The 14,689-nt window shown below is 37.4% G+C and overlaps 1 protein-coding gene across 6 annotated transcripts in view; it reads left to right on the top strand.

Annotated features, from left to right (window-relative positions):
- The window catches only part of KIF16B (kinesin family member 16B), a 143,375-nt gene that overhangs the window by 85,871 nt on the left and 42,815 nt on the right, over positions 1 to 14,689 (top strand). For 3 of the 6 annotated variants that reach the window (XR_003991893.1, XM_030489904.1, XM_030489906.1), the window contains 4 exons: positions 496 to 663; positions 1,516 to 1,621; positions 2,224 to 2,274; positions 9,472 to 9,594. Coding sequence is in view for 4 of the 6 variants with exons in the window: in XM_030489904.1 (XP_030345764.1) it covers positions 496 to 663; positions 1,516 to 1,621; positions 2,224 to 2,274; positions 9,472 to 9,594 (448 nt within the window). In the remaining 2 variants the exon portion in view is untranslated. Of the gene's footprint in view, positions 1 to 495; positions 664 to 1,515; positions 1,622 to 2,223; positions 2,275 to 9,424; positions 9,595 to 14,689 lie in introns of all 6 variants that reach the window. The other 3 variants (XM_030489905.1, XM_030489907.1, XR_003991894.1) reach the window with 2 other exon arrangements.

Genomic DNA, 14,689 nt, shown 5'->3' on the forward strand with positions numbered 1-14,689 from the left:
AGATTTATATGTGTAGTACACAATTTAAAGATTTTCTTATGTTTTGCCACATCCTTGTTTTAGGTTGTCTTTTTTCTTTTCAGATTAGTGCTGTATTTTGAGCTTCTAATTTTCTTTTCCCCCATTTGTTCATTTACTTCGCACTGGAAGCTCATAAGTGAGGTCATTGCCAGAGTTCTGTAATGAGGAAAGTTTATTCAAGTGATTGTAATAGATAGGTTAAGTCTTAATAGTCTTAATATTTAATGTGCTGAGTTAGATACCTTTTGCATTGGAAGCTATTGAAGTTGTTTTATTTAACAGTACTGCTGCTGTAATGTTTTTTGAGCTGTGTCTATTTTCCTGTCTAAACATGCTTGGAGAAAAATTAGGATTTTTACATCTTCATAAATATGAATACCTACAATCTTACGTACATATATCCCAGTGTAAGTACAGTACTTTCTGTAAGAACTATGGGAATCAACTCTAAATCAAAGCAAATTACATTTTAAGATCTCTTTATAGCCTGGACCAGGAAATCGAGCAGCTGAAGCAAAAAATATATGAGGGTGATGGTCAGAAAGGAAATCATGGCACATTAGAAGAGAGACTCTCCCATACCACCTCCCCTACCACTCCAACAAAGCCACAGCCACCCGCTGCGCCGCTAGTTGATGATAGGTAGGTAACCTGCATTTCTGCAATGCTTTGGTAGGAATGCAACCAATAGCTTTAGAAAAGAAATATCCTGAAAGATCGTTCTGCCAGGGTTGGTTATTAATTAAATACTGAAATTGTACTTAACGCCTAGTCTGGAAATAAAATTGTTATGCTGTGTTTTACTTTAAATAACCAACAGCCTAATCTGTTGCTCTGGTGCAGTTTGTTTTAGAACGGAGGGTTAGAAACCTGTAGGCTAAAATGTATTTAAATTTGTTTTGTGTTTACAGTTAGTTACTTGCCCATATGGTATTCCTTTATATATGTTTAAAGCAACAAAGTAAATGAAATTGTCTTCAGCCTTTTTTAATAGGGCAGCTGCCTGGTGTCACTTAAAATCTATTTAATATCTGTTCTTTTTACGCTTATACATGCAGTTGTTAGTATCAACTCTTGGAACGTTTCTTCTGTTCGAAGACCAAACCTTTGTTAGCCCAAGTTGCCGGTATCATTAAAGGGATAAAAGCAAACCATTAAGTAACTAAAGTTGCAACCCCAGCCTTCTATTTCTTCTTCTCTGCTTTAACCCCCAATGCCACTTGTATGTACAGCTGTACGCGTAGCAGTGTCTCAACCTGTGGCGCATTAAATTGTCTAATTGTGATAACAAATTGTTAACCTTTACCTGTTAACTGAACACTGCTCAAAAGTCCATGTTAACCTTAAGGAGGGATAAAACTGGTCTAATGTTAAGCCTGCTAATTAAGACTTGTGCAGTATGTAGGGTTCATAAGTGTTTCAAAGAGCCCTTTAGCCTGTCTTGATTTTTATCTAACAATATACTTCCCCCCGGCTCCCTGCTATATCTTGAAGGATAAATGCCTTTATTGAGCAAGAAGTGCAGAGAAGGCTCCAGAATATTCATCATAAAGCTGAGGATAACGATGTTAGCCTGTCCTGGTCTACAGAAAGTTTAAAGGTGAGCAGAGATAAGTAGGAGATCCTGACCTTCCATGCACCTTGTGTAACCACTGATTTAGTTCTGTTGTTCAATAATTTTCATCTTTTCCTATATTTACTTGATTTTAATTTACCAAACAAAGTAACCAGTAAATCAGGGATCATAGAATCATAGAATGGTTTGGGTTGGAAGGGACCTTAAAGATCATCTAGTTCCAATCCCATCAGTTTTAGATTTGATCGTCTTTATTTCCCCTAGTGGCTGTTTTATGTTGTATTCCATTTTTATTTTTTTTTTTAAGGGAACAGTGTGTAAATGGCAATAGAAAGCTCATAGATAAAATAAATAATTTATGTCTGTAAAATACATTGATAAAATTCCATCCAAGAAGAACAGTAATTGTTTGTACTTGCAAGCAAATGCTTGTTTAAGAACTGGTGATCTAATCAATCCAAAGACTGGCTTGATTGACTTCTAAGCTAGTGGTGTAATAAATATTAAGAAGAAAATAGTTATTTGTGGCTATTAAAAAGAATGTCTCTTCCTATGAGTACTTTTAAATGAACTTACACAAGAAAGGCACTCTTTTTAATAATCACCTGTACCTTTTTTGTTCTTAGGATAATGAGAGGCTTAATAATGGCACTCTTCAACGCAAGCTGAAGTATGAGGTAGGTCATAATTTGTCAGAATGAAATGGTTGTCTTAAATTATGGCATGCCCTGTAATTAAGTTTCTTAATGTTTAGCTGCATAATTAGAATTTTGAATTCATGGGCAAGATTAATGGTTCATAGAGGCAGCAATGCATTTTGTCAGCTGGAATTAAAGTGATTTTTTTTTTCAGATTTGGCATAGCTTTTTCCTTATTTGAAAGGTGTGTTGTTATTGCGGATCTTTCTTCCTTGTTTTGTCATGATTCTTAAGTTGGAACAGTATCCCTTTCCTGAGCTTTAGAGGATAAAAGCATTTAGTGAGGAGAGATTATCTGAATTCAGAAAACTTCACATTTTTGACTCACAATGAACAACTATGAGTGTGTCTATAGTATTAGCAAGAAGCATCGGGCAAGTTTGCCTTTGTCATGGAGGATTCATGCCTGTATTTTAAACTGAGACTTAGACCTGTCCCACCATATTTGGTTGCCCAACTTCTACTTGAAACATGGTTAATTACTTGTCTTGGTGTGTAAATCCTAAATACCTTTTCTGGATTTAAACCTTAATAGTAGCAGGGTTGCAACACCTCTAATTTGGACTTTTTTTTTTGCTTTTACACTGTTATTTTTTAACTGTGTTGGACTTCTTACACTATCTTGGATAGTATAGGATTATTTTTTTGTGCATATGTGAAAAATACTAAAGGGCTTATAAATTTCTGTGTCACCCTTTGACTTTCCTGTGTTTTTCGAGTGCAGAAAATATAAACCAGGTGAAATGGATACTGTAAAACAAAAAGCAGTGGTGAGCTGGGAAGATCAACCATTCCTGAATCAGGCCTCAATCACTTCTGTTGGATTTTCTCTCTCCAATTTTGAGAGGTTGTACAATGATCGTATCAGTTTTGAATGATTGTACAAATCTAATCAAAATCAATCCTCTAAGAAATGTTCAGATCAGAAGGTTTTATAAAGACATTTCTGTTTTCTTCTTTTGAAATTTTTAACAGAAAAGTCAACAGTGGCAGCCACATTATGGCTTTCCATTTATGTCTAAAGATGCTATTTGTGCTTCCAAGTTGAGTGGAGAAAACGCAGGAGTAAGAGACTGTAAAAGGCAGAAGGCATATACAGAGATGTGGGATTTATTTTCCAGTTCTGGAAGAATCTCCTCCCCTTTTACATCAGAGAAGGCATTTGAGAATGAAAGGAATGATTCAGAACAGGAGAGCTTTGCATGTCGTTGTGACATTGAAACTAGTTTAATTCACTCTAAAAATATTAATACTTTAAAGAGTAAAAATGTTCCTTATCAGAATGTTTTATCTACTTCTTTACAAAGTCATGACTTAAATAATGTGGCTTACTCACTCTGCAAGGTTGAAAATTTCAATCATTTTGATGATAAAATAATTACTTCTCCGGATTGTGACAGCTCAAGAACTGAATCTGAGTGTTCCCACTTGAAACAGCTGTCTCCTGTAGGATCCTTAATGGGTGCTAATGAGCAGGCTAGCTTTAACAGCACATCGTGCCTTCTCTTTTCACAGCCTAATGTGCATTCTGAAATAATAACTTGTAAAGAAAACAGTCCATTTAAGACCGTGTACTCGACAATCGAAGACCAGTCTAGTAATTCTCAGCTTCCAAAACAAGAAGCCTCTGATTTGATGTCTTTTAAGTCAACAGCTTCTTGTTTTGATGTGAGACCAGAACACACTTACAGTTTAGGACATCTTTTCAGCAAGCTTTCCTGCCTTTGCAAAGATACCAGTACTCAGCTGCTCAACACTGCAGTGGTTTCTAAACCAATTAAGGAGTTGGGAAGTTTGTGTGACAGGAGTGAGAGATGTGCACAAGCAGTATCATTAATAAAAAATCTGCCATTTATAAGAAGCTTGCAAGTAAATGTATTCTTCAAGTCAGATGTGAATCAAGATGTGTCTCCCTCTATGGATGACGCCAAAGCTCGTGCTGAAAACGTTGCTCAGCCTGAATCCCCTGTGCAAGAGGCTATCACAGTGTGTGCAAGAACAGAAATCTCTGATGCCTGTGCAAGAAAGCCCTCTGGAAGATTTGTATGCTGTTGTGAAAAGGAAGAGCTGGAAAACAGTCTTGTCTTAAAACAGAAATTTGTGCATTTTCCTGATGTCTTTTTAAAGCTTCAGGTCTGTTCTCCGGAAAAAGTGCTGGAATTTTTGACCTGTGCCTTACCTCAAATTTGTATTAGAATGGAGGAGTTGAAAGGTATATATTGGCTTGCTGTTGGCAATTGTAAAAAACCTGAACCAGAACCTGCTTGCTTGCTGTTGTTCAGTTCTTTTCTGTATGTTGTTGTTTCATCAGTTGAACAAGACACGTACCACAGTTCCTTGGCAATGTTCTGTGGGGTTCCCGTCATCACTATAAAGGAGATTCAAGTTGGCTTTGCTGGACAGAATATTAATCTTCTGTGCTCTGCTGAAGATGGTTTACTCACAATATTTACCTATAACAAACACTTCACTCAAAGAATTTGCCATGACTTAATGAGCATTTTGATTTCTACAATGGATGAGGATGATGCTGTTTATTTAAATCACCAGCTCTTGAAAGATGATTTGATGCAGATTTCACTTGACTGGACGTCAGATGTAAATGACTTAGTTTTTTCAAATGGAATACGTTTGTCCTGTAAATTTAGAACTGAATTAGCTGATCTGGTTTACTTACTCCATGAAAATATGGGAAATATTAAACCTTCATTAAGTGATGTTCATGTACTGCTATATACCTCAGTGAAAGTAGACTGTGCTAAGCAGAGTGTGTATAGAGCTCTTGTTCTTACAACTACTCATATAGGTCTCTTAAGGGAAAGTAATGTCTTTTATCCTGCACCTAAGTTTTTGGATGCTTCAAGCCAGGAATCACAATTTGACAGGCTTCAGTTGTACAGTTTGAATGATACCCGATGTGTAGTTCTGCCAGACAAAGAGAATTTCACAAAAATTGAACTTGTGTTTTCTAGAAGGAGCAAGGTTGGATCTGATTCAGGAATTGATTTTTCTAAATACTGTGAAAAAGAAGTAAATACTCAACTGACAGTCATCCCATCAATTCGTCAAAGCAGTTTGCATATCCCTTCGGAAGTCTGGAAATTAACATTCAGTTCAAGTGAAGAAGCCATTTGGCTAATTATGCATCTGACTAGGTGTTGAAATCCAAATACGTTTAGATACATTCAAAATAAGAGGCTAATGAATATTGATAATTTTTCTTTTTTAATCAATAGGCAAAAGAGTCCTTTGAGCCTGGAAGGGAATACCATAGGGTGGATACACACATCTTACCAAAAATAATTATTACTTGAGTGCTTGCCTTTTGTGGGTTTCTGATACACTGTACATACGTTTCCTCGGGAAAGTGAGGAAATTAAATATTTCTATCTTATGTGGTAGGTGGATCAAAACTGTAATTACAGCGGTGTCCTGATTTCCATTTTGGCTCTGTTTTCTGGCTCCCTCTGTCTACTATCTGTCTTCATTAATGTCTTCTCCATTCCTCCTTGATGACCTTTTCTTTAATCTTTCTGAGTATCTTTGTTTTTCATGCTTCTCACTTATTTCACACCCTTGATCTCAATATTTCAAAACATTTGAAATACTATTTTAATCTTACATTCATTGCATGCTCTTAATACTGAGGATGTTTATAGCTTTTAGACTTACAATTTTGGAAAGAATAGCATTGGCAATTCTTTTCTGTTTCAGAGTTTTGCATTTAAGGAGTAATTCACTCTTGCATTAAGATTTCTCACAAGTGCAAAAGAAGTGTTGACTGAGCTACCAGGAATTGATGGATTTGCCGTATCTCTCTTCTCCTGGGTTTGCCCTCTTTGCCCAGGGCTAAGAGAGTGTAGGCTATGTGGAATCAGTGAAATAGAACAAGAAAAATGCAGAGAACATCCAAGAACATCCAATACTCCTTTTAGATTTTCTCCTCACCTCCTTTTCTTGAAGGGAAGCAATACATGGCTTTAAGTCATTCCTATTTATTTTGTCCAAATAGTTAACTTGTACTCATCCACAATAGAGTAAGTCTTTATATTCCCTTGATGTTGGGAAAATGTGATGTGAAAATGATGCTTTTTAAAGGGTATAAACAGACATTACTTGTGCTTTAAATAGCATTTTAACCTTTGGTTATGCCACTGCACCTGTGGTAAGACAAACGCTTTGGAGTTTATCACGTGTGTATGTGTTTCTCATGCTGTTAAGTGGATAGCTAGCAACTGGGGATACTGCCTGACAGATGGAGTAACTAGAGTTCTCTCCATACAGTGGGCTTGGCATGACTACCCTCTTTTTCTGCTTGCTTACTAATGGGGTTGTTGATGCCATGAGATTGCGTATTTTACAGTTTCTTTAATATTACATTCCAATAAATAATGGAACTATTGATCATTAGTAAAATATTTCCATTAGTAGAGGCTTGCCTTTAGCTTAGTACAAGGTCATTCTTTACCAGTGATCACTGTCATATGTTCAAATAATAAATAAGCTCTTGTATCCCTTCTTTTGCTTCTTCCCTTGTAAAGGGAGCTGAATACCTTTTGAATCCTGTTGCTTGAATGTGCCATCTGCCTTGTTTGAGGAAGATGGTCCTTGGCAGAAAAAACAGTGGTATCTAATCTGAAATTCTAAATTGTGTAAGCATATTGCCAGTAGAGGTGCAATCTTCTACTAGACAGAGTTAGACTTCAGTCTCTCTACTAGTATAAGAACATTTCCCGTTTGTTCTTACCATATGTTAAGACATGATAATGTAACTCACGTGGGATTTAAAAAGAAATAACTTGCATTGGATGAGGAAGTTACGTCTGGAAGGATGAAAGTTGGTTTGGATAGACAATTACAGGGGTTTTTTTGATCACAACAAAACTTTCTACTACCTTAAGGGAGTCCAAAGGTGAGCAAATTGTGTCATGTTATTTTGAGGTATGGTTTTAGTTTTTAACAAAAAAAGTATACACAAATATCTCACAGAACATGGAGTAACCAGACTAATTAGGAGTTTGAGTGTAACATCGTGTCAGTCCAGTTCAAGTGCGGCTCCTTTATTGAAATCACCAAGGCATTTCCTCTGACCCTTGACGAAAGTTAGCATTGAGTGGTGTTATCAGGGAGGACTGTCTTAATCAAGGCTGTTAAAGGAAGGCAATTTCTGCAATGAATTCCTTTTCAGATTATACCCCAAAGTTAAATGTTGTGTGTCTGATAACATGGTTTTCCTCTTTTGTGTTTGCTTTTGTATTTAGATCCATGAGTATTATGCACTTTTATAGGGGAAAAGAAATCCCAAACTTCACAGCTATGGCTTTTATTCTACTGTAAATGAAGTATAACATAATGATTGATGTTTATGAATATCAAACCATTATTTAATGTCTTAGGGCATGGTTTTCACAACACTTTGAGATTACTTTCCTCTCTGACTATTAGGTGTTTGTAAGAGTTCTCTGAAAATGTCTGCCAATAAATTACTTGTTGACAGAGGTGGCTTTAAGAGTGAGTTTATGGTTTTATTGCTGTTTTAAAACAGATGATATTGTTGTCAAGGCAATGAACTCCTCTTTTCCCCCAAGGAAAGAATTGCTTACATTTCTACACTCCAGAAATGGGTTTTTGCTGAAAAGCCGGTAAAGTGGGGAGAAGTGAAGGAGGGGCAAAATGGAGAAGAGAAACTATTTATTGTGTAAATAGAGGTTGCTAAAAATATTTTCCCATTCAAACACAAACTTTACGATTTGTTCACAAAAAAAAGAAAGTTTGTGGAAAGCACTTTCTAGATAAAGTCAGTTAATTGGAACTAAAATTCACTTCCTTTGTATTTTCTTTTTCACTAATGCTCATGTTAAGGGAAATGACATTGGCATTTATAATTGACTGGTAATGAAATAACAGCCTCTCCTTCTTGAGAGCCAGGTGAGGATGCCAAAAAGCTCTCTGAAACATGCAGCATTAAGAGAGGCATTTATGAATGAGTTTCAGACTTTTCTCCAGCTCCTACACAGTATCATGTGTACTGGAAATCACCAGGAGTTGGTACAAAGAAACCAAGTATTGATGAGCAGAAATCTGAGCCATATTCACATTTGTAGATAATGTTGGTCAATACAGAAGAGTTTTGACCAAGCAGCATTCCTCATGGTAGCTGCTAAAGGCTTGAAAATGAATGTTGAGAATACAGTTACAGATCAAGTGATGGATAGCTTGTTTAAATACAAATATATAACATGGTCAAAATTTGAAGTGATGGTATTTCTTTGTTATTGTTAACTTATATTTGTCGTGGTATTGTTATTTTTTAAGTACCAGTTCGTTAAGGTTTTCAGACCAAATATGTTCAATTCAGAAAGTGGAGGACTTCCGAAAAGGCAGTTTCTGTACTACTTCACTTGTAAATGCTTAATGCTCCTTTTGGACACAGTCACTGCAAAGCATTAATCTTTTCAGTTGCAAAAACGTTTTATTTTTGACATAACTCAAGAGTTACAGATTCCATGTGGCAGTTAGTCCGCGGAATGTGCCCCTCATTACAGATACCTTTTTAGATTGTTTTGTCCAGACCATGCAAATTTATCATAGTTGAGTGTTCTGTTAATTCGATGTGATTTAAAGAAAATAGTAAGAAGCTGTTCTGACAGTGGATTGCTATGTTATTTATACTTTATTTAATTATAAAATTAATTTGGATTTTTAAAACCTAAGAGCTTTCTGATTTGCCTAGATCCCCTGCAGCTATGCATGATGTTGTAAACAGGCTTCCTTATATAAAGATAAAGACATAAAAAAAATATAGCTGACTCTGAAGGCTTGATTAATATATATATATATTTTTTAAGAGGGTTAAGAGCAAGTCTTCTGCTTTCCCTTGGTTTTGATATCTAAGCCGAAAATGCCTTTTCAAAGAAGCAACAGTATTTTTGAGGACACTTCACCTTAATTTTTTTCATGCATAAAAAAATGCTAGGATTAGCTTATAAAAGGAGAACCACTTTGTTTTCAAATAATTCCTTCATTTTAGAAGTTATGACTGCCTCCTCTATGCTCTCTTTCCCTGCTCTTCTGGCCAAGAACATTTTCTCGTTTTTAGTGAAGTTCTTTTCTCTTTTTCCTTATGTAGTGATTTTGGTTTTCCTTTGTTCTCCCTATTTGGTATGCACATGAAAGCGGATGGTCTGTCGTTCACTGGGAGCAAATCCAGACGACCTAAAGGACCCAATTAAAATTAGTATTCCACGCTATGTCCTGTGTGGGCAGGGAAAGGATGAACACTATGAGTTTGAAATAAAGGTAAGTGCTTTTCAGTTGCTTCTCCTTAATGTTTGGAGTCTCTGTACACACATTGCTTGCATTTGTACAATGGTGGCATCATAGTAACAGTATTAATAGATGAATGCCTTTTGTTTAATCATTGCTAGTTTGCTCTGTCTGACTGTTGGTGTTCGTTGTCAGCATCACAGTTAGTGAAGATGATAGATAGAAACAGCAGCTGGAAACACACCTGAGAATCTGCAGGTTCCAGAAATCGCCTTACTGACCCCAATGAATTGTATTTTTTGTTCCACTAAGTGCAATTTCTGGTTCTCTTTCCATTGTCTAAGTGGATCATTGTACACAGGAGGTTGGTGGTCATATTCTTGGGGTGAGCAGTTCCAGATCTGAATTCAAATAATTCAGTTGAAAGTGTTGCAGAAATGAGGATTAAATGCATAGTGGTTGAAGGGAAGCCCTTTATTGAGATGTGAGTGTCAGGTATACAAATGATTAGACTTGAAATAGTTACCTGTAATAATGAAAGCATAATCAAAGTCTTTTACACATTCCACAACAAAAACTTGATTCCTTTCAGGCTCACTTTGTTGTTCTGGTTCTTCCCACACCGCATTTCCAGGGTCTCACTTCTCCAAACTGCTTCCCCTCCGTTCTAGTGGCTTCCTCAGTTGATCTGTGCAGAAATGCTGGAAAAAATGCATATTCATTTTGTTTCCTCTGGTACTAAGCCAGTGTTTTTTCAAAGCAAGATGTGAAGTCTAATTGGAAATGTGTTCCCAGTGCATGTGGACATGTAGCGTAACTGATGTACATGGCATCAGAGACAGAGTTGGCAGCCACCTTCACTGAATGTGCTGCCAGATGCTTCATTAGCTGGTGAAAGTTGGATGAGTGACCTGCCCTCATGGTGTGAAGGACCATTTTTGAACTATGCTCACATTCTCTTTTACAAAGGCTTTTATTAAGATGGGCGATCTTAGCTCTGTGCTAATTAAATTTTCATCTTGAAACATACTGCACAATTTATGGATGGAATACTTCCTTTTGTCTTTTGAACTTTGAACTGAATTTCCTCGGGCCAGCAAAAGCCCAGAGCCAAAGAGGTGCTGAGAGAAGAGTTAAGCGCATATGGAACTTCCCCAAGGATTGTTCTACTTTCCAACTATTTTCAGCACATGGGATTTACTAAACTGGGTAATGGGTTAGTGAAGGTAGATAAAGTAAAAAGGTATTTTCTCTTTTTAGTAAGTTGGTCGATTTCTCTTCCAAGTATTCTCCCTTCATCCCTAGAACACATGTAAGCATCTGCAGGACCTTAGGATGAAGGAGCAGTTAAAAAAGTATATGCATGAAGACTCAGACTTACCTGGAAGGAAATGTCATAGAAGAAAAGTGTTGAAAGAGGGTGGGATTCATAACCAGGAAGGAACAGGAGGATATATTTAAGGAGAGATACAAATACATATCAAACTAGGCACCAGCAGGTCTGTTGCTTGTATTTTGTTTCTGTGAGAAGCAAGACTTGCTCCCTAACCTCAGTAATAGCATGGAATGGACAGATGCTCAAGCTAAGAGCAGTGTGTATGGAATGGCTGTTCTATCATACTTGCCACAACAATCTTTTCTCTCTCTCCTGTACCATCTCTAGGCTGCCTCATAAAGAAAGTGCTGCTTAAATAAATGCTTTGATGAAGTTCAAAGCAAAGAAATGAATGACACATGGGGTAGAGAATGGGCTATCACTTTAATAATTGTGTTCCATTGCTGTCAACTTCACTGGAGCACTAAATATTTTTACCGAAGCTCCTATGGACCTTAGTTTGGCAGTCTTTGGGGTGTTTCTTACAGTCATTCCCTTAAACAAATCAATCAACTGTTTATGCTTTTACCTTTCCCTCCAGGTCCCTGTGTGTCACAGTGGGCTGCTTTTGCTGTGGTCAGGATTTGGCTCCAAGCTACAAACCACAGACTTTCCACAAACTTTTGTATTTTAAACCTTTCCCTTGCAGAGCTCCCAGCTCTGCTTCGATCTGTATTAATCTTCTGCTGCTGCTACAGTTATTCTGTGGGAAATCAGAATACATGGAATAGTGATTCCCCCCCGCCTCCCCTTTAAAATCAGGAAAATAGGAAGACATGTCAGGGAGGATAGAACATGTATCTGTTTATTTCATCCCTTCCTGATGGGTCAGGACACAATGTCAAGTTGTTGAAATAATTCCGAATTTCAGCCTCACTTTATTCAGATTTATTTCAGGTGATCTCCTCAGAATGTGTCAGACTAGGGGAAAGGCTGAGGTATGGTTTATCTCATGTCCTTTGCGAGGTCTCAAATAAACTTTCTTCACCAAGGCTCCTGTTGCTCCTGGGGAAAATGGATGGCTGACCTGTTTGCGTGTAACAGCACTTGGAAATCTGACAAAGGGACAAGGGATGATTGAGTTGAATTGTAAGACAGTCCTTTGAATCCTAGGCATCTCAGAAGTGTTTTCTTCAGCAGATGTTTCTAGTCATTGTAGTTAAATCCTGGCATATTGCTGTATAAAGGAACAAATATAATAAATTTCTAAGTAAAACCAACATATACATTTCTTCTTGTGACATGCAATAGTAAAGATTATTTCCTTTATATGCCAAAAGAGAGTGAGTGAGTTCGACTTTTCTTGGCAGCATCACAGTCAGCTCATAAGTCTTTCAACCCTAACATACCATCCAAAAATACTTTCTTTTAGTGCAGGTTCAGCATCTTGTCCATCTAGACATATATAACATTTCGTATTGGGCCAGCAAGATGGTCTGCCCACTCGGGTTCTTCCACTGGATACAGATCCTACTTTAAGATGGTGAGCAAGTCCCATGAGAGCCTATTGGAGAGAATTCAAAATAGAAACAAATGCATGCTGTGTTATAGTTAAGATAGCACCTTCTCCTTTCCAAGCAAGACATGCCATGGAGCTGTTTGTGCTGGTCTGCTATTAAGTATTCAGTATGAATAGATACGTTTCCAAAAAACCTTCCATTTGAGTGATAGTTTTATTTGTTGTCTTTAAAGACATGATGGAACAGTAGTAACTTAATCAGGCCTAAACATATTTATGTTTGAGCTGAATTAGAATACCAGAAAACTATTCTTGTATTCTCCCCTTCCTTTCATGTTGTTGTGATATGCAGAATATTCAGACAGGGCTGTACTAGCAACAGCATGTGGGAAGAGCTTTTGCATCGATAAGACATTGGTATCTGTTCCAGGCAGTGCCTGTGGTTGCAGACAGTACCTACGGACAGCAAAAGGAGCAGCGAGGCAGGAGGGAAGGGGAATTCCAGCTCACATAAAGGCATGCAGGGTCTCCCAAGAGCAGATGATGGAAACAAAGCCTGGAATCAAGCACAGCCCTGCAGGGGATCCTCTGGCAAGAGGGAAAGTTGTAGATAAGCCTTCTCGTTTTCATTCCTCTTTCCCTCGTTGTTCTCAGTTCTCTCATTTTATTTATCCTGTTTGATATTCTTTCAAAACTGGCTTTTTCTTGTTTCAAGCCTTTCAGTCATCTCTGGCAAGTTCTCTAGAGGAGAAGATCCATGCAGATGCACCCCAAAGCAGTGCTTTTCTCCACGTCCAGTGACAGCTCTGTTCAGCCAAATGCTGTGGTGTGTCTGCTCAGCACGTCCCTATTTCTAGTCTAAGTTTCTTTCTGAGCTCAGTGAACTATTGCAGAATTGGAGTAAAGCAGGAGCAGTGCTCATTGATATGTACTTCTTAAAGAAAACGATGCATGCCCCATATCTACCTAAATTAGAAAAAAGAAAAAGCCCCATCTTCCTTCAACTCTATCAGGGCTTTTCAAATTTGCTTTACTTGTTATTGTTCAGAAGATGTTCATATGTCCCCATCCCATACTTGGAGAGCATGTAGCCTGTCATACAGCTTTTTTAAATGGGGGAAAAGAATCCCAGCCCAGACTGGAAGGTTCAGCTGTAGGAGTAAAAGGCCTTATTCTAGAAATGCTATTGCTCTGCCAGGTGTGCTGTAATTCTCCTCTTTATATGAGTGGAGTTTGATCTGTCTGTCCTAATAACATTATTGCTGAGCTTTGGGGACCGGTGAAGATTTTGTTTAGCTTTGAAATTCACTTTCCAATAATATGAATAGTAACAACAGAATTTTGCAATGCATTACCTCCCATTACAAGAATTAGGAAAGTAAACAAAGAGTCAGGGACTGGGTCAAATCAAACCAAGCCACCAGAAAACACTCCAGAGAAAATCCTTTTAGGCAGCACAGATGTATGGCTTTGCCGTTTTCCTTCCTCTCTGTCTCTAACAAGTTGTTTATTAAACTTTGTAGAAGAGAGCTAATAAATAATTGGCTGCAGGCAACTTGATTTGGGTAAGTTTGGTATCATGCTATCACCTAGACAGCTGTCAGATGCACAGCCAACAACATCATTGGCAAGCTGACATATATGCTCTTCCCCAGGCTGTGTAGCTGGGAAAGTCCTGAATGCTTTGTGCTAGATTGCTCCCTTAAAGGCATGCTGCTGTGGCAACCCTAGGGAAAAAAGAAGTCATTTTTGAATACAAAGCATGTACAAATGAAATTATTGCAGCAAAATTCCACGACTCAGAAAAATTAAAATACAGAATTAAAGCAAAAAGAATGCAGGAATGAGTAACATCCTTATGATTATCCATTGCACTCTAATGTTTACTTCAACGTTGAAATCACTAAGCTGCATTAAAGTAATTACTCAGAACAAAATGGTTAATTGGTTAATCGAGATGAATGTAACGTGCGTATTCCTGAATAGTTACTTTTTTAGCAAAACCTGCCTGTGCATGCTAAATGCATTCACTTGATCTGTAAAGTTTGAGACACTCTTAACAACATGTTGAGGGAATGTAGGCCATCATGCAAGTGTCCTAGTAGCAGTTAAGCTTACTGGTGGCATGAAAGATGAATTTTATGAGAAATAATGAATTTGAATTGTGGACATGTGCTAGAAGGACCTGTGTTTTAATGTTTGTGAAAAGTTTTGAGAAAGCCAGTTTTATTTACTTACATCTTTTAGTTAAACATAGAGGTAAAAATAGGGGACAAAGAAAACCAAGCCTGGTT

This window comes from Strigops habroptila, chromosome 6 (genome assembly GCF_004027225.2).
Source record: "Strigops habroptila isolate Jane chromosome 6, bStrHab1.2.pri, whole genome shotgun sequence".
NCBI classification, from domain to species: Eukaryota; Metazoa; Chordata; class Aves; order Psittaciformes; family Psittacidae; genus Strigops; species Strigops habroptila.